The sequence below is a fragment of the Eptesicus fuscus genome, chromosome 19 (assembly GCF_027574615.1).
Source record: "Eptesicus fuscus isolate TK198812 chromosome 19, DD_ASM_mEF_20220401, whole genome shotgun sequence".
Lineage (NCBI taxonomy): Eukaryota > Metazoa > Chordata > Mammalia > Chiroptera > Vespertilionidae > Eptesicus > Eptesicus fuscus.
The window spans coordinates 37427185-37443398 of record NC_072491.1 but is presented as its reverse complement, the minus strand read 5'-3'; the positions used below and the strand labels follow the sequence as shown (position 1 = coordinate 37443398).

Sequence of the window (16214 nt, the reverse complement as noted above, 5' to 3'; positions counted from 1 at the left end):
GGCTAATAAGCAAATTGACCGAATGGCGGAACGACCAGTCACTATGATGCGCACTCACCACCAGGGTGCAGATGCTCAATGCAGGAGCTGGCCCCCTGGTGGTCAGTGTACTCCCACAGGGGGAATGCCACTCAGCCAGAAGCCGAGCTCACAGCTGGCGAGCACAGCGGCAGTGGCGGGAGCCTCTCCTGCCTCCATGGCAGCGCTAAGGATGCCCAAATGATGGCTTACGGGGAGCAGGCCTAAGTCATCAGTTGGACATCCCCTGAGGGCTCCAGACTGTGAGAGGGTGCAGGTTGGGCTGAGGGACCGCCCCCCCAAGTGTACAAATTTTGTGCACTGGGCCTCTAGTATATTATATTGTGCATTATATATTACAATTATAGCTTATATATAATTACATAGATTGTATTTATAGATTCTATAGAATATAGATTGTTTTCCTTTTCCATCTATAATTAAAGATACTGTGCTAAAGGACAGAAAAATACTAAATGTTTCCATATAGTCATCTTCCTACCCCATCTACGAACAGGGTCAATCACAAGTATTTCATAAATGATGTGTATGCACTTCATTCTCATTGCTCTGTGTCCAGTGAGTTATGTGTCCACTTATTTCCAATTGGCAAATAGTTTATTTGCCATAAAAACCTACAGAGTTTTTTCCCAAGATTATGGGAAATAACAAAGGTTAGATTGCATCCTATTCAATAGTCAGAGCAACAAAATTAATCTACAAGAAATGCAGGAGATACTTAAGATGGCATTAAATTTTACAAGTGAGACTGCAAAAACAGAAGACCCATGTGTCATATACTAGCTGTGTGGTCTTTAAAAAATTGCTAAAATACTTTGAGTCTCAACTTACTCAGTTTATTAACAAAGGACATAACTTAGGAACAGCCAGATGGAAGAGAGACAAGGGCAAGGTATGGGAGAAAGGCATGGAGCTTCCATGCTATCTGCATAGACCACTCTCCCAGCAGATAAGAATAGTTCAGAACATGCTACCCCAACATGTGCACTTTGGCATATTAAATATTTTAAGCTGAATGAATTTGAGAAACAGCAGGTGCAGGAAGGACTCTCTGACCTCCCTCTTCTCCCCTAACGCAGGTCGTAAGACCCTCATATGAGATATGTCCTCCCTATACCTGGAGGAACAAAGCGTCCTATGTCCAAAGATGCTGAGAGGAACAGACCCTGCTAAGTTTCTCCCAGATTACTGTCCTTAGCCTATACCCTTTGTTCTACCATATTTTCCCACAACTTTCCACTCTTCATCAAACCTGGTATAAAAACTGTTAGGTTTAACTATTTCTTTGGGTCCTCATTTCCTTATGAAGGTTATTGTCGCATGCAAAATTCATATTAAGTACATTTTTATGCTTTCCTCTTATTAATTTGCCTTTTGTCAGTATAATTCACAGGAGGATAGAAGACAAAAGATATTTATTTCCTCCACAGGAACATCAGAATGGGGTCAATCCCAGCTACGTATATAAACATTGAAATTCTGGCAAGTTGGCCTATGTTAACTTGTAGGTAAGCCCTGACTTTCCCTATGTAAAGACAGTTTAAGAAAGAAAAGGGAAATTACTTCTGGTTGCATTAGATAAATTCATGCTAAACTGGTGATGTTACATCAGAGTACCTCCATAGAACAAGCAGCTGATTATAAGGATCCCAGGGTTATGCTTCTAACCATATAACAGGACTAGACACCACACACATTAACAGGAAATGGCAAATCGACTTCTCCTTTGAATAGTCCATTGAGCTGAACTCGTGATTAATAGTTTTTCAGAGTCTCACTTAATATGGGGACAATCATAGCTCTTATCCAAAGTAAGTGCATCTCATTGAAATTTGCAACAAGGGATGCTACTGAAGTTCTGCAAAGAGGCCTCTCCACATCATCAACTGTACATCCAGCCACGTTCAACCAGCTCTTGGGCTCCTATGACCAACAGTGGCACATATTCAATATCTATCAATCAGTCAATCAATCAACCAACCAGTCAATCAATCAATGTAGATAGCTAACATTCCTATTGCTGCTTATTGTGATATGAGGTACTAAAGATATAAAAGCAGGACTTAAGATGAAAATGTATCAGTCTTCAAATGAAGACCTTTTAAAAAAGTAAGCATTTTATTCTGTAGAAGAGGTTTATAATTTAAAGATGAAGCTCTTCAAAAAACAAACAATAAAAAAAGGATTTCTCTGTTCATATCACTATTTCATTTACTCTAAAAGCAATATAAGGTTTAAAAAACTCAAGGATGATGAGAACACCTGCATTTAGATTCATGACATAACTTTTAGGAGTATATGATACTGGCATCTATTGAATAAAAATACACATTTTACTTAGTAAAGTGTATATGCCTAGATTCCTTAAGCCTAACACCCTTTAAAAATATCACCCTTCTTGCTAATCATTATTTTGGGGGAGTGTTATAATGTGTAGCAAGTAGCTATATTTTTATTTATTTTATTTATATAAATAAAAATATAGCCAAGAAATCTAGCAGTCAAGAACAAAATATTTCATCACACAATAGAATTGCTGAGATTCATTTGGAGTTTTTCATATCTGTACAAACTCCTCTACTGGTCTCTAAACAATACCTAAGCTGTTATATTGAGTTTATTTCTAGGCAGAAGACTTAGTAATCACAGAACATTTAAACCATCTCTGTCATTTATGAAGAAAAGAGGCCCCCAAAATGATGAAACTGAGCCCCCAAAGGGGTTAAGTGTCAGGCTCAGATTCTGTTGAGTTTAAGAACTATTATTTATCAGGAAAGCATTATAAAAGACAAAACCAGACCCAAAATGGCATCACTTATGCTAAAACCCATGATACCAAACCTAGATTTGATGCCTGACTTAACTGCTGTTTAAACCTTCTTGGAAATGTAACCTTAATCAACAGTCTGGAATTTTCTGATCAAGCACCACTAAGGTAATCTGTTGAGTGGGCCCTCTCCATCCCCCATAAAAAGAAGAGGCAACCGGCAAGATAAAAACCCTTGCAGTTCCCTTAAGAAGATGTCCTAGGGTAAATATAATCCGTTATCTTCTTTTGTTAATAGCTCCCTTGCCCCACCCTTCTTCCTATAAAAACCTTCCATCTTGTACATCCCCTCAGAGCACTTTTGTAGTCACTAGATGGGACGCTGCCTGAATCAGAAATCACTTAATAAAGGCAATTAGATCTTCAAATTTACTCGGTTGAATTTAGTTTTTTAGTAGCATAAAAAAAAAAAATCTAGCCCAACTGATGTTGCTCAGTGGTTGAGCGTTCACCTATACAACAGTTCATAGTTCGATTCCTGGTCAGGGCACATGCCCAGGTTGTGGGCTCGATCCCCAGTGTATGGTGTGCAGGAGGCAACTGATCAATGATCCTTATCATTGATGTTTCTATCTCTCTCTCCCTCTCCCTTCTCTGAAATCAATTAAATACCTTTTTTAATTTACCCTGAAATAATGGTAATGACTGGGGTAATGCTGTGATTTTGCTGAATACTATTTACCATATCGAACTGACATTCAAATCATTGTGGAATAAAAATTTAAACCCAGGCATAATACTTATTCATTGTATAGGTTCCCTGGTCTTAGCACTATTAACATTTGGGCCAAACCATTTTTTATTGTGAGGGACTGTCCCGTACATTGTAGACTGTTCAGTAGAATTCCTGGGCTCTACCCACTAGATGCCAGTGGTATACCCACAGTTGGGACAACCAGAGTGTGTCTCCAGATACTGCCAACCACTGGCTGAATATTGAAAATAAAATCATGAATTAGATATTTTAAAAAATTAAACAAATTTCTCTCTTCATCATTTTCACCATAACCATGTTGGAAACTCTCAGAATTTTCTACTTAATAACTCTGAATCTAAACATGCAGTCAGATTTTGGAGTTGTCTTGAAGTTATATCTCCAATTACAGGTTGTACCAATTATACGGTGTTGAAGAAACAATGTCATGGTATATAATAACACCATCAACTCAGACAAACAATTCTGAAATAGAAACTTAAAATGAACGATGCAACCTATGTCATTATCTTGATTCTCACACAGATGCCCAATTGATTTTTTAGACTCATGTTTTTTGTGAATTCTTTAAAAAATTTTCTGTTGTCTCATATTAAAAATATGAAGCTCCATGTTCCATTTGTCTTCATAAATATAAGCTCTTATTTTATTCACTGAGAATATTCTCGATCATGTAGATCATTTAGATCCTTGGAACATAAGGTTCTGCAATCTTATTCCTCCTTTCTCTCATCCTCCATCACATTTTACACTCCTTTTATTTCACTCTTAACAGGAAACATTGAAAAAATGATAAGACCATTACTGAACTTTTGGGTTTAATGGGTTTTTAAATGATTACTACTAATATAATGAGATATTCTTTGTTTTTCAACCTGACCTTCAACAAATTTTCTGATGTTCTGAGCAAGACTCCGGACGCTGCTGGGAAGATTCCAAGGATCTTGCTTGATGTGAAGCCTTAACCGTTTTGGACAACTCAGCTTTGGTTCCATTTCCTGCTGAAATTCTAAATAAACACAAAAAAACCTCTCTTAACTCTCAACCATTTACCAAACAGTTAACAACACTATCAGCTTCAGAATCTTCTTGTTTTCCTTGCTGTTGTCCTAAATTATTATCATGTTGGTAATTTCTTCAGCCATATCACAGGAGAAAATGTGTTAAATCCAGAATGCCAAACCTTAGTATTATTTTCTTACAAATGTTTAAACAAAGGAGCAAATTTAGATGAAAAACTATACTTTAAACATCTTAAACTAGATGTCGTAAAGTGGAAGCTCTAGATCTTCTTCTGTTAGCCTATTCTGTTTGCCCATCCACATTCTCAACCCTCCTCCCTCACCACTGGGATATAAACAAGTAGCCATTATGCTTGGTTTTGACCAAAGCAACTCAATACCTGTATCTCTTCAATTAACTCATATATGTTCAGTCTGGCCCCATAGGCATTAAACATTTTAACTTTCAAAGAAATCTAAAAGATCCTATACTGGTTTTTACTTAGATTTAAAAATTATCAAAAAGAAGCAATATTAAGTGAATTATGAAGCATGAGCAAACAGAACTTTTCTTATAGTACTACTAGAGGCCCAGTGCATGGATTCGTGCACCGGTGGGGTCCTTCAGCCTGGCCTGCGCCCTCTCGCAACCTGGGACCCCTAGGGGGATGTCAGACTGCTGGTTTCGGTGTGGTCCCCACAGGCCAAGCCAAGGGACCTCAAGAATCCATGCATCGGGCCTCTAGTATGCATATAAGATCCTTGGTTAATCTCTTCCCACCCTCCCCTCTCCCACCTTCCCTCTGAGATTCATCAGTCTGTTCCATGTTTCCATGCCTGTGCGTTGAGCGTTTGCCCCCTGGGGGTCAGTGTGCGTATGGCTACCAGTCGAACAGTTGAACTGTTGAATGGTCAAATGGTCGAATGGTCACTTAGGCTTTTATATATATAGACTAGAGGCCCAATGGACGAAATTCGTGCAAGGGCCTTGGCCCTTGCAGCTGCGGTGGCTTGCCTCGGCCCTCACAGCCCCAGCTTCATCCGGAAGGTTGTTTGGCTGTCCGGTCTAATTAGCATATTACACTTTTATTACTATAGATGCTTTTGCTTCATAATTATACTGTCTCCCACTTTGGTTCCCAATTGCTTCTAACAGTTATTTCATAAACCTTACCCTGCAATCCTCGACCAGGGGTGAGGTACTTGGTTTGCTCAAAGGCTCTGACCACAGCTTGCCCTTTTAGGAGATTGGTAATCGAATCCACCTATGACAATAGTAGAGATTCTGAGAGTTACATAATCTTGTAAGACATCGCATATATTTCCAAGAGTAAATCTTGGAACATATTTTTTTTTTTCGTAAAGCAATGATTACTGCTTGAAATCCCATGATTCTTATGAAATCTACCTATAAATAAAATATTGGAATAAACTCACCTGAGAACATTTGCAATAACATTTCTTACTATCCTACCATATATTAATACAAAATATAATTTTACAACACAAGAGAAGTATAGGTCCTAGAGTTATTAAAGAAAACTAAAAGTTATCAAAATCCTTTTCAAAGTAATAAAAGCTTCTACACTATAAATTGTAGTTATGGATATAAATTTCTAAAGGAGCCCTATGACAATCTTTGTGCTTTTTGAAATTAAGAATAAAATTAAATAAGAAATGTCATAAAGGGTTCTGAAAATCCATAAAAAATAAACAGTAAAAAAAATAACTCCTGTGTGTATAACTCTTTATGATTTCCTCAGGACTGTAAAATACTTGACATTACAATAATCCTTTGGGTTAGTTGGCTGAAGGAATATTTATTCCCATTTTTAAATTGTGGGAATTGAGTTAAAGTGGGTGGAAGGACAGATTGAGGCCTTTCTATTCTAATTCCAAGCTCTTTTCGGTACATCTGAAAAAGAGATTCCTGATAGTTTAGTCTACAGAAAAAAAATACCCACAGGTGTCCCAGTCATACCTGGCTGAAAAGATGCTCCAGACAACTATGTATCTTGTCTTGTTTTTCATGAGAAATTCGAACACTTAGTGGAAGTTCATCACCTAGATATAAAAAAAAAAAATAATTAATCCTATGTTTAACATTCCAAAGTATTTTAATATAAATAAAATGAAAATACTGAACACAAGCTCTTATTCAAGACATTCGTTTTCATGATCAGAAAATGAATTCCAAAAGATTTAATAGCTATGGAGATATCAGATTATTGATCCTAGCAAAGTGGAATGAAAGTGGCCACACAGAAAGAATACTGCACTATGTTAATTCTTTCAAATGGTACATTTTTCTAATGCTTACGTAGTTGAAATAAACTTCAGATTTAAAAATTAAGATTTATCCTAATTGGCTGCAAGATCTTGTTTGTAACACACACAAAACAAGACATTTATGAGGTATTTATATCAGGTATTTATTTATTACTCCCATCACTTACATTAAGGCCATTTCAGGTATCTCTACTGTCCTAAAGTCCTTGGCTCAAAAGCCCTTCCCACCCCCATACCCAATCAACAATGCCTAATGTTTGAATAAAACTTGCTTCCTGTATACCTATCATCCTTCATAGTGCCATAGAAGGATCATAAAACCTATATTAAGGTAATTTAAAAATGTTCATTTCTTCACTTCATCTCTTTAATTCACTATTTATATCAGGATTGAGAAACGGACTTTATCAAGCACATACACTGAAACGCAGTCCGTGCAGTTACCAAGGATGACTGATAAAAGGTAAAAATGCATAAGGATCCAACAGGTCAATTCCAATGGTACTAGCATCACAAAGCACCCATGCCTTCACCAAACGCACCTGAGTCCATGTCATCGCTATGGAAATAGGAGCTGCACTGGCTGCTGCAAATGCTCGTGAAGGAGGCGATGGAGTTCCTGTTGCTATTGCAGTCGCTGAAAAGAAGGAGTTGCATTGACTTTAAGGTTGCGTTCGCCACACGTACCCTGTGATTTCTTAGGAGAGAAACTTACTATGCCACAGTTACAGGTATTAATATGTTTTATAGAAAACGATGCAAAAGATAAACTTCTCTACCACAGTTTATCTAACTTTTTTCAAAAAAATGTATTTTAAGTTCAATCATATTTCAAGTTTCCTTGTTATAGAACATAATCCTAAATACCTTTTTAAATGCATGCTTATAAAATTTTTAAAAATGAATATACAAACCAAGGATTCAAACCAAACTTAAAATTCTTCATAATCTTTTTGATGGTATACTAGTATGCCTGGAGTTAATTTGTTAATAGAGACAAATAAAGTTCTCTTTCAGATCCCTGACTTTCAACCCTTACTGGTACCTTAAATTATAACTTATCAATGGCACTCTGAGCTTCCCTAGAGGGTAGGGAGGTCAGTGCCTTCTCCCCACCTCAGAGCTTAGCACAAGGCATGCACCTTGAAAATGTTCAATAATGGTGAACACTGAAGGAAAGAAAGTTTAAAATAATTGTGAATGTATATGGATATACTACACATATCTGAAATAGTGCAGGAGATTAAATATTGTTTTCCTCTCACAATAAATAAAAATGATTTATTTAACTTTAAATTTACATTTAAAATTTCTATTTTCGCCTAGTGGGAGACTGAAGGTAATTTTAATTACTTGATAACTGGAATTTTAGGCAAGAAAGTATTTTTAGGCAAGTAATTTCCCATTGGAGAGGAAACCACAGGTTCCTATTAAAGAACATATTGGTATCCTTAGAAGCTAAAAGTAAATGAAATGGTAAAAGTGGTCCATCTGCGTGATATATTATTAAATCTCTAGTAATAATTAATTTGTATGTATTGGTTAAAATCCCTTTCATATAGAAATTGGGAAAGTAGAGTGGTTAAGAGAGAAGCTCAGGGCCAGACCATCTGGTCTCATAGGTAAATTAGGTAAGTTCTGTGGGCCTCAGCTTCCTTATCTGTAAAATGGAGCTCATCTCAGAAGCAGTCACATGGGGCTGTGCTGGGAATGATATGAGAGCATCCTGTTCCTCCACGTGTCAGTAAAATATATTTTTAAGAGCTATTAGTATGTACTAAACATCTCTGATGGGAGCAACTTTGATCGAATAATCATTATGTTTTACAAAACCTTTGTGGAAAATAAGCGAATCACATCTGACCTTGTTGATGAAATGAGTTCAAGGCATTAACGAATTACCTGTAAGAGTCTCTGTTGCTGATGGTGTCATGACCTGAATCTTCCTGCTCATCTCCGGCCACATTAAAACAGACTCGTTTGCTGTTTCTTTCCCCCTTCTCATTGTCACTGTCTGCGGGCACTATGCATTCGGATGCCTTCCGTTCTAACTTAGGAGAAGATGTTATCGAAGACAGAAGGCTGTATTGTAATATAAAAAAAGAGTAAGTGCACACTTTCAAACTGGCTGCTTACAGGTTGATATGATGGGCTTTCAAAATATGTCTAGATTGCATCTGTGTTTCACAGGAAGTAAATATCCTACCACATCAAAACCCTGTCTTAGAGTAAATAATAGGAACACAATTTAGACTAGAAAGCCGTGTTCAAATCCTGGTTCTCCAACTTACGAGCTTTGTTATTAGAGCAAAACGATGAGTCTCTTTGACATCCATGAGATGGGAATAATACGCATGAGTACCCACAAGATCGCTGTGAGAATAAACAGAGAACGACACATTTCCGGTGCGTCCTGGGCATCACCTCTCTCCTGGACATTAGCCACTAGCACCGCCATCTGAAAATACTTGGGAAACTTTAAAGGGCTACCCAGATATTGAAACAAACACTAAAGGTGCTTAAATATCCTCACTGGCGTACCCTCAGATATTAAAAAGCCACCTACCCACCTGGGCCTGTCTTAGTTACCTCCCAGGCTCTCCATTTGTCAATCCTTTCTTACTACTCGGACTCACAGGAATGCCCTGGTCCTTGTGATCATAAGATGCTAAACAGAGTCACAGACCAGGTGAGGATAGGAAGCCAGCAGCTGCTACTCCCACATCATCTGCAATCCCTCAGGATGGAATGTCACAAATCTGCCCCCAACCTGGCTCAAGGCTAAAACGCCACCTTCAGATGCTGAACTGGTGTGAAAACTGATCTTGGACTTGGACAAGCACTCTAGCCTTGAATGCTGGGCTGTAAAACGTTTCTGTTAGAACTACCTAACTCAAAATTATGCAAAAATGGAATCGGTCGTTACTATCAAACAACATGCTATAAACTTGAATTAAATCACATCTGGAAAAAGGGACCCATGTTTGGCTTCTCCAGCCAACCATTATCTTCTCATTTATCAAAAAGCAACGACACTCTGTTCTATCAGTAGCAAATGTACATATCTTTGTTTTCAATCCTCATCTAAGGATATGTTTATTGATTTTAGAAAAAGAGGAAAGGAGGGAGGGAGGGAGGGAGGGAGGGAAGGAGGGAGGAAGGGAGGGCAAAGCATCCTGGTGAGAGAAAAACATCAATTGGTTGCCTCCTGTACATCAATTGGTTGCCCTGAACTGGGACCGAACCCACAACCTAGGTATGTGCCCTGACTGAGAATTGAACCTGCAACCTTTTTGGTGTATGGGACGACACTATAACCAACTGAGCAACCCAGTGAGGGCAACATGCACATTTACTCATTTTTTCATAGCAATGTCATGTTTGCTTTATTTCAAGACCATGAAAATGTCTCATACCTCTTATCTGTCAAACCCAATGTGCATTGAGTAAAGATTTAAGGAATTTGTACTAATTAATTAGATGCATTTATTATATTATGCATGGTTCTCAGGCTGTGCCTATCATACTTAACAAAACAAACAAGATCTCCTGCCCTCTTGGAGCTTATAATCTCCTGGGAGGAAACAAAACAATAAACAGTAAACTGTCTAGTAATCAGATGGTGACAAACTTTAGGGAGAAAAATGAAGACAGCAAGGAAGCCAGAGCTGTAACTTCAAATCACGTAGTCAGGTAAGGTCTCACTGGGAGATGACATTGGAACAATATTCGGCAGTTTATGGTTTTTAGGCACCAGTGACAACCAGGAAGCTGAGGTACATCGCTCCAGACCTAGTGAGGCTTCTAATTCTTTTAAAAACAGCCCCACTTGGAAGGATACTTTTATGTCTTGTAAGACAGATGGGATATGTATTCACTCCCTCCACCCAAAAGACTGAAACATTATGCGCCACAAGCGCCACACTGCACAGACAGATGAGCTCTGAATACCAAAGAGTTTGCAGGAGTTCTCATTCTGCAAGGCGTCCTCTGTGCTCTATGTGTTTTTAAATCAGAAGCCATGGGGCTAAGCATAAACATTTCTTTCTGACTTACAGGCACTGTATTCACATATTTGCTTTTCATCAGAATCAGCTGCAATTATGCTCACAGTGACCCTGCAGGAACAAGTGTTACGCTAACAAATGTTAGAAAAAGTTTGTGACACCATGATTTTGCATAAAACGTCTAGATTCCTAACAGCAATAAGAAATAAAACTTAACGTGTGCATGCAAACACATTTTCCTGTACTGTTGCTCATATGTAATATGAAGAAGCTACCTACTGTAAGTACATTCATTCTGAATGAAAATTCTGAGCAGCCTGCCATTCCAGGTCAATCTTTTCCTGATATCCTTGATTAATAAAGAGTTTTGTATGTCGGATTTGCATTGACCTGTGTTTTTTCTATAACATTTAAATATCATCATCATCATCATCATCTTCATCATAGATAACAGTTAGTGAGCTCTTACTGAAGTCATTATGCTAAGTACTTAACAGATATTAATTCATTTAAGCCCTAAAACTACCTTATGATGTTGGTATGATTATTATTATACCCTCATTTTAGAGATGGGGTGAGACACACTGTTGTATACATATACTTTCAAATTCAGCAGAACGCCTGCTCCCCTGCATATCAGTGACACACTCTAAAGGGAGGAAGGTGGTCATCAGAGCTGTCCACCACATCCCAGCTCTCCTGGGCACATGACTGGTGGCCTCCCCTACCCCTGTGAGGGTGGGAATGACCAGGTGACTTGCTTTTGATGTGAGTGGAGGTGACATGGGCCCCTTCCACGTAGAAGCCTTTATGCCAGTGGGATTGGCCTCATTCTCTCCCCCTGCTGGGGCAATCAGACATCCCAACTGACCAGGGCTGTTGCCTAGATTCTGAAGGAGCTCAGTGTGCAGCAGAGACTCTGTGACTCAGATGGGCATGGAGAGTGAGTAAGAAAGACACCTCGTTGTGAGGCTTCCAGTTAACATAACAATGAAGGGAGTAAAAAGACTTGTATAAAAAGTAGATGTCTAAGAAGACATGACGTGAGCAACTGGGACACAGGAGTATCTACTCACTAGAGGTTCTGAGGCAGAGCCTCTCTACACAGCAGCCATTAGCCTGACACTTAAGTGCCTAGAAGGCCAGCCAGGAAGACCTCAGGAGCAGAGCTATCCAGGCCGTTTGTCAAGTTCCAGGAACAGGAAGAGGTTGGTGTCTTGGAGCTTAGGGAGACGAGTTTCCCCGGAGAGGGGACAGGAGCAGATCATGCAGGGCCATGTAGGCCACAATGATCCATTCGATGCTATATTAATTGCACTGCAATGCCATCAAATGGTTTTAAGCAAGAAGCTAGCATGCTTTACCTTTCAGACCCCTCTGGCACAGGTGAATGTAGAATGTATCAGAGAGAGGCAGAGCTGGAAACTCCTACAGTGGGCACACGTGGGGGGACGATGGTGACCCAGTCTAAGTGATGGGGTGGATACATTCTGAGGTACAATTCACAGAACTTAATGAAGTACTGAGGTGAAGGGGAAGGAAAGGGAAGAATCAATGGTGAGACCCAGATTCTGACTTCATGAACTAAAGAGTTGGGAAGTACTTTACTGACAAAGGGAAGCCCTTGGTGAGGGGGTTGAAATGGATTGAGTAAGAGAAAATCTAGAATTCAATTTTGGAAACAAATTTAAGTTTGATGTATCTGTGATACATCCCAGGGGTTCATAAGCCATATGACAGAGGGACTGTGACAATGAATAAGCCAGTGCATAAAGTGACATAATGTGTCTGATGCACAAGCTAACTTTCATGAAGCGGTGCCCTCTTGTATACATTTACCAGAAAAATGCTTGGGAAACCTCAAAGATAATTCCACCGCCAGACCTACCGCTTCTATCTGTAACCCCCAGTTTGCTGAACATTCTACAATGTTCACAGCTCAATCCTGGGGCATCTGGTACCTGCAAAATGAAGTCTGTTTTCAAATGTCCTATCTTCAATAACCCTCGAGGCTCTTTATTTATTTCTTCCCTGTTTTCTGAAATCCCATGAAAGGTTTTAGACTATCCTAGACCATCCACAAATTATTTTCTATTTACTTATGTCTAATACTTAAGTGTCATTAATCAGAAAATATCCCATTAGAAGGCAAAAGTATTTAGTGTTCCACAGTGAAACAAGAATCACAAAGTCTTGATGAAATCCATAACACTGCCTTATTTCATGGTACTAAACAGTAAATTCATCTCCAGTTCCATTTTTGGACCTGAATGAAGTAGGACTGAGTGGAGTGTCTACATGTTAAGTAAGGTGTTAATTCTAGAAGTGCTCCCAAGTGACAGGGTAACCAGGCTTCAGGGGAAGACAAGTTCACCACCAGGCCCTTTCACAGGAATGAATGACTTCTAGAAAGGCTAGCCATGGGGTGTTCTGAGGCCATTTCCTTTAAAATGTGGCAAAACATCTGAGATCTGCTTCTCCATTCTGCAGACACTTCTTTGTGTGACTAAGAATAATTACTACATGGTGAGAAAATTGTTTGGTAAGTAGCTTTTCAAATAATTTGGCAAGTTCGACTGTACTGCAGCATCTCTGAATTCTAAGGCCAACGGGGAATCCAAGCTCTTGGACAACTGTACTGTCTTAAATTTATTATATCGCACATTGAATTATATTGAACACATTTATATTTAGAATTGAACTATATGGTGCACAGAGAAGACCAAATCATTTGCTCATTTCACATCACTTTCCTAATAAACCTGCACAGTTGGGTAATGGCTTTTAGAAGAATAGAGTGGGGAACTCTTCAGTAAAAATAGGTAATCATTTTAAGTAGTTTTAGATAAGAAAAATAACTCCTTTGTGCAAATAGTGCTTTAATTGTAAAGCATTTTAAATCAAGGAAAAGGAGTCCCTTAGCTCTTACCGTTTTCTTGAAAAAAACATATCTACATTAGCAGAACTTAAAAATAAAAAGGTCAAAAATTTAACACAGACAGAGGAAGCCTGGACAAGTGCCAGGCAGTGCTAGGTAGTCAATGCATCCAAGGCTTCATCTCCGAGGCAGTGTGCACTCAGGCAATCAATTATCCTGCCACCGACAAAGGACTCATCTGAAAAGTAGGATCAATTACTCTTGGCCTGATTGGAGTATGGGATTGGTCCAGATGTTCTGCTAAAACCCTTTGAGATCTAAGATACATGACTCAATGCTATTATTTATGGCTTTATTGCATATATCTTCCTGAATGCATTTCCTAAATATTTCAGAGGGAAAACCTGATACCTTATATAAAATATATCATATAATAAAATCAGATTTATTAAATAAAGCAAAATATAATGCCCTAAAATATAAACTTCTCTGTCAAAAGGTCACATATCCATTCTAAGACAATTCAAAAGTATCATACAGTTGTTTGAAACTAGCTTCCTGTTCTCAGAAACTTCAAACTGTCTAATTCATCCTTAAATGGGGCAGTCACAATATGATATGCAAATGTCATTTTTTAAAATTTATTTTCAAATTGTATTTTATTTTACTTTTTCTATCACCATTTAGCCCCTCTATGCCCTCTTCCACCTCCACCCACTCCTCTCCCCCTGCAATCACCACACTTTTTCATGTCCATGAGTTCTCTCTTTTTTCTTTTTTGCTCAATCCTTCCACCCACTCCAACACCCCACCACCCCACACACACACACACACACTAGAGCTGACTCCCAAGCACAATAGGTCATTAAAAAAAAAAAAAACTAGCATATTAGATCTAGGAAAACAGAATTGTAATTCTAAATTAACTCATTAAAACATCTGGAAAAATAGCATAGTAAATAGTAAATATTCAAAAATAATCTTATAGAAATGATACAGACTAAATTTTTAAGATGTGTAAAATCAGAGATGATGTCTGTTAAGACTTCATTAATATAATGTCTAATTGCAACAAAGGCTAAAAGTAAGCTCTAAATATTTTGTCACAACTGAATTATCCATGGAGGAATGGGAAGAAGTCTGTGTGTGTGTACTACACAACACACACCCAAAAGCAATCTAAATGTATAACTTCAAAAGGAGGTACAACAAAAAAAAGAGGATTAACAGTGTTTATACCATTTGCAGATTCTACCAACTTTGGATATGTTTAACAATTTCAACTCCTTGAATGATAAGCAAGCATGATCGCTGACTGCTTTTTGTATTAAGTTGTAAAATTGTCACCACAAACTTGTAATGTGTTATTATTCACCCTGTTGTATATAAGAGACACTGTGCTATACTGAATGCCGTGTTGTTTTGTACACACAGAGCTGTCTTGACTAGACATGAAACTTAATCAGACACCATGATGGGGCAAATCATCCTGCAGAGCTCAGGCAATTCTCCAAATGTCAAACGCCTCAATCAGACTCGCGTTGGAAAAGTTATAATTAACTTCCTCTGCCTTACTTGATAAAATCTTTCAAATTACTGGCACAGCTATTTGGGTTATTGCCTACTATACCATTAATTTGGTCATTAGTCCAAGGAATATATAGGTTTGGATTGGCTCATTTAAGAAGTATGTTAAGGATTTGTTATATTTTACATTTTTCCTAAACATCTACTTCATGAATATATACCAAATATTGTGCTCTGCTCTGTGAAGGCTACAATGAAATCCATCTTTCAATCATATTTGTCAATTTAATATTTTCACACTGAAACTTATTTAGTGTTTTCCATACAATTAAGTTTTGTCACTCTCTTCCCTGTATCAAAGCTTCCTTACAATATGTATCTATAGATATATGGCGTGTCTTATCATTTTTAAGTTGTTAGAAGAAGAGGGTCTATGGGGTCAACAAAAATCTTCTACATTTCCAAAAACTAAAGAGAGAAGGATGGCTGTTCAAAAGTGTTATTTTCTACAGCTATTTTATTCGGCACATTTAAAAATACAGTAAATAAGATACTTACTCGTCTATCTGACAAACACACATCTCCACCTCTTTCAGGGCAGCCTGAAGTTTGCCCAGCAGCTTCACATAGATGTCCTGGGTTTCCAAGTCTTCTTCTTTTAACAAATGCCGGAGCCCCTGTCCGTCCGGCTGTGCCAGAGACAAGCCCGAAGGGGCCGCCATGGTTGTGATTGTGTGCTGAATGTACACCATAGGGCTCAGTTTCCCTGGGGAGGTAAAAGCATTCCATCGTAACACTTCCTGCCTCTAACTTACAGTAACAATCCAGGGCAATTCACCCTAGAGGCCCAAGCTTACATACAATAAAATGCAAGCCCAATGCTGAATTTAATTCCGGAATTAAAGCTTATGGGGAATTGCCATGAAAGGGG

At 38.3% G+C, this 16214-nt stretch overlaps 1 protein-coding gene across 1 annotated transcript in view; it reads right to left on the bottom strand.

Annotated features, from left to right (window-relative positions):
* Positions 1-16214, bottom strand: part of PREX2 (phosphatidylinositol-3,4,5-trisphosphate dependent Rac exchange factor 2) — a 218290-nt gene that overhangs the window by 69679 nt on the left and 132397 nt on the right. Inside the window, exons 25-30 of the mRNA XM_008150359.3 lie at positions 15842-16049; positions 8774-8953; positions 7414-7508; positions 6564-6646; positions 5757-5847; positions 4462-4590 (exon numbers count right to left, since the gene is read on the bottom strand). Coding sequence (XP_008148581.2) covers positions 4462-4590; positions 5757-5847; positions 6564-6646; positions 7414-7508; positions 8774-8953; positions 15842-16049 — 786 coding nt within the window. The remainder of the gene's footprint in view (positions 1-4461; positions 4591-5756; positions 5848-6563; positions 6647-7413; positions 7509-8773; positions 8954-15841; positions 16050-16214) is intronic.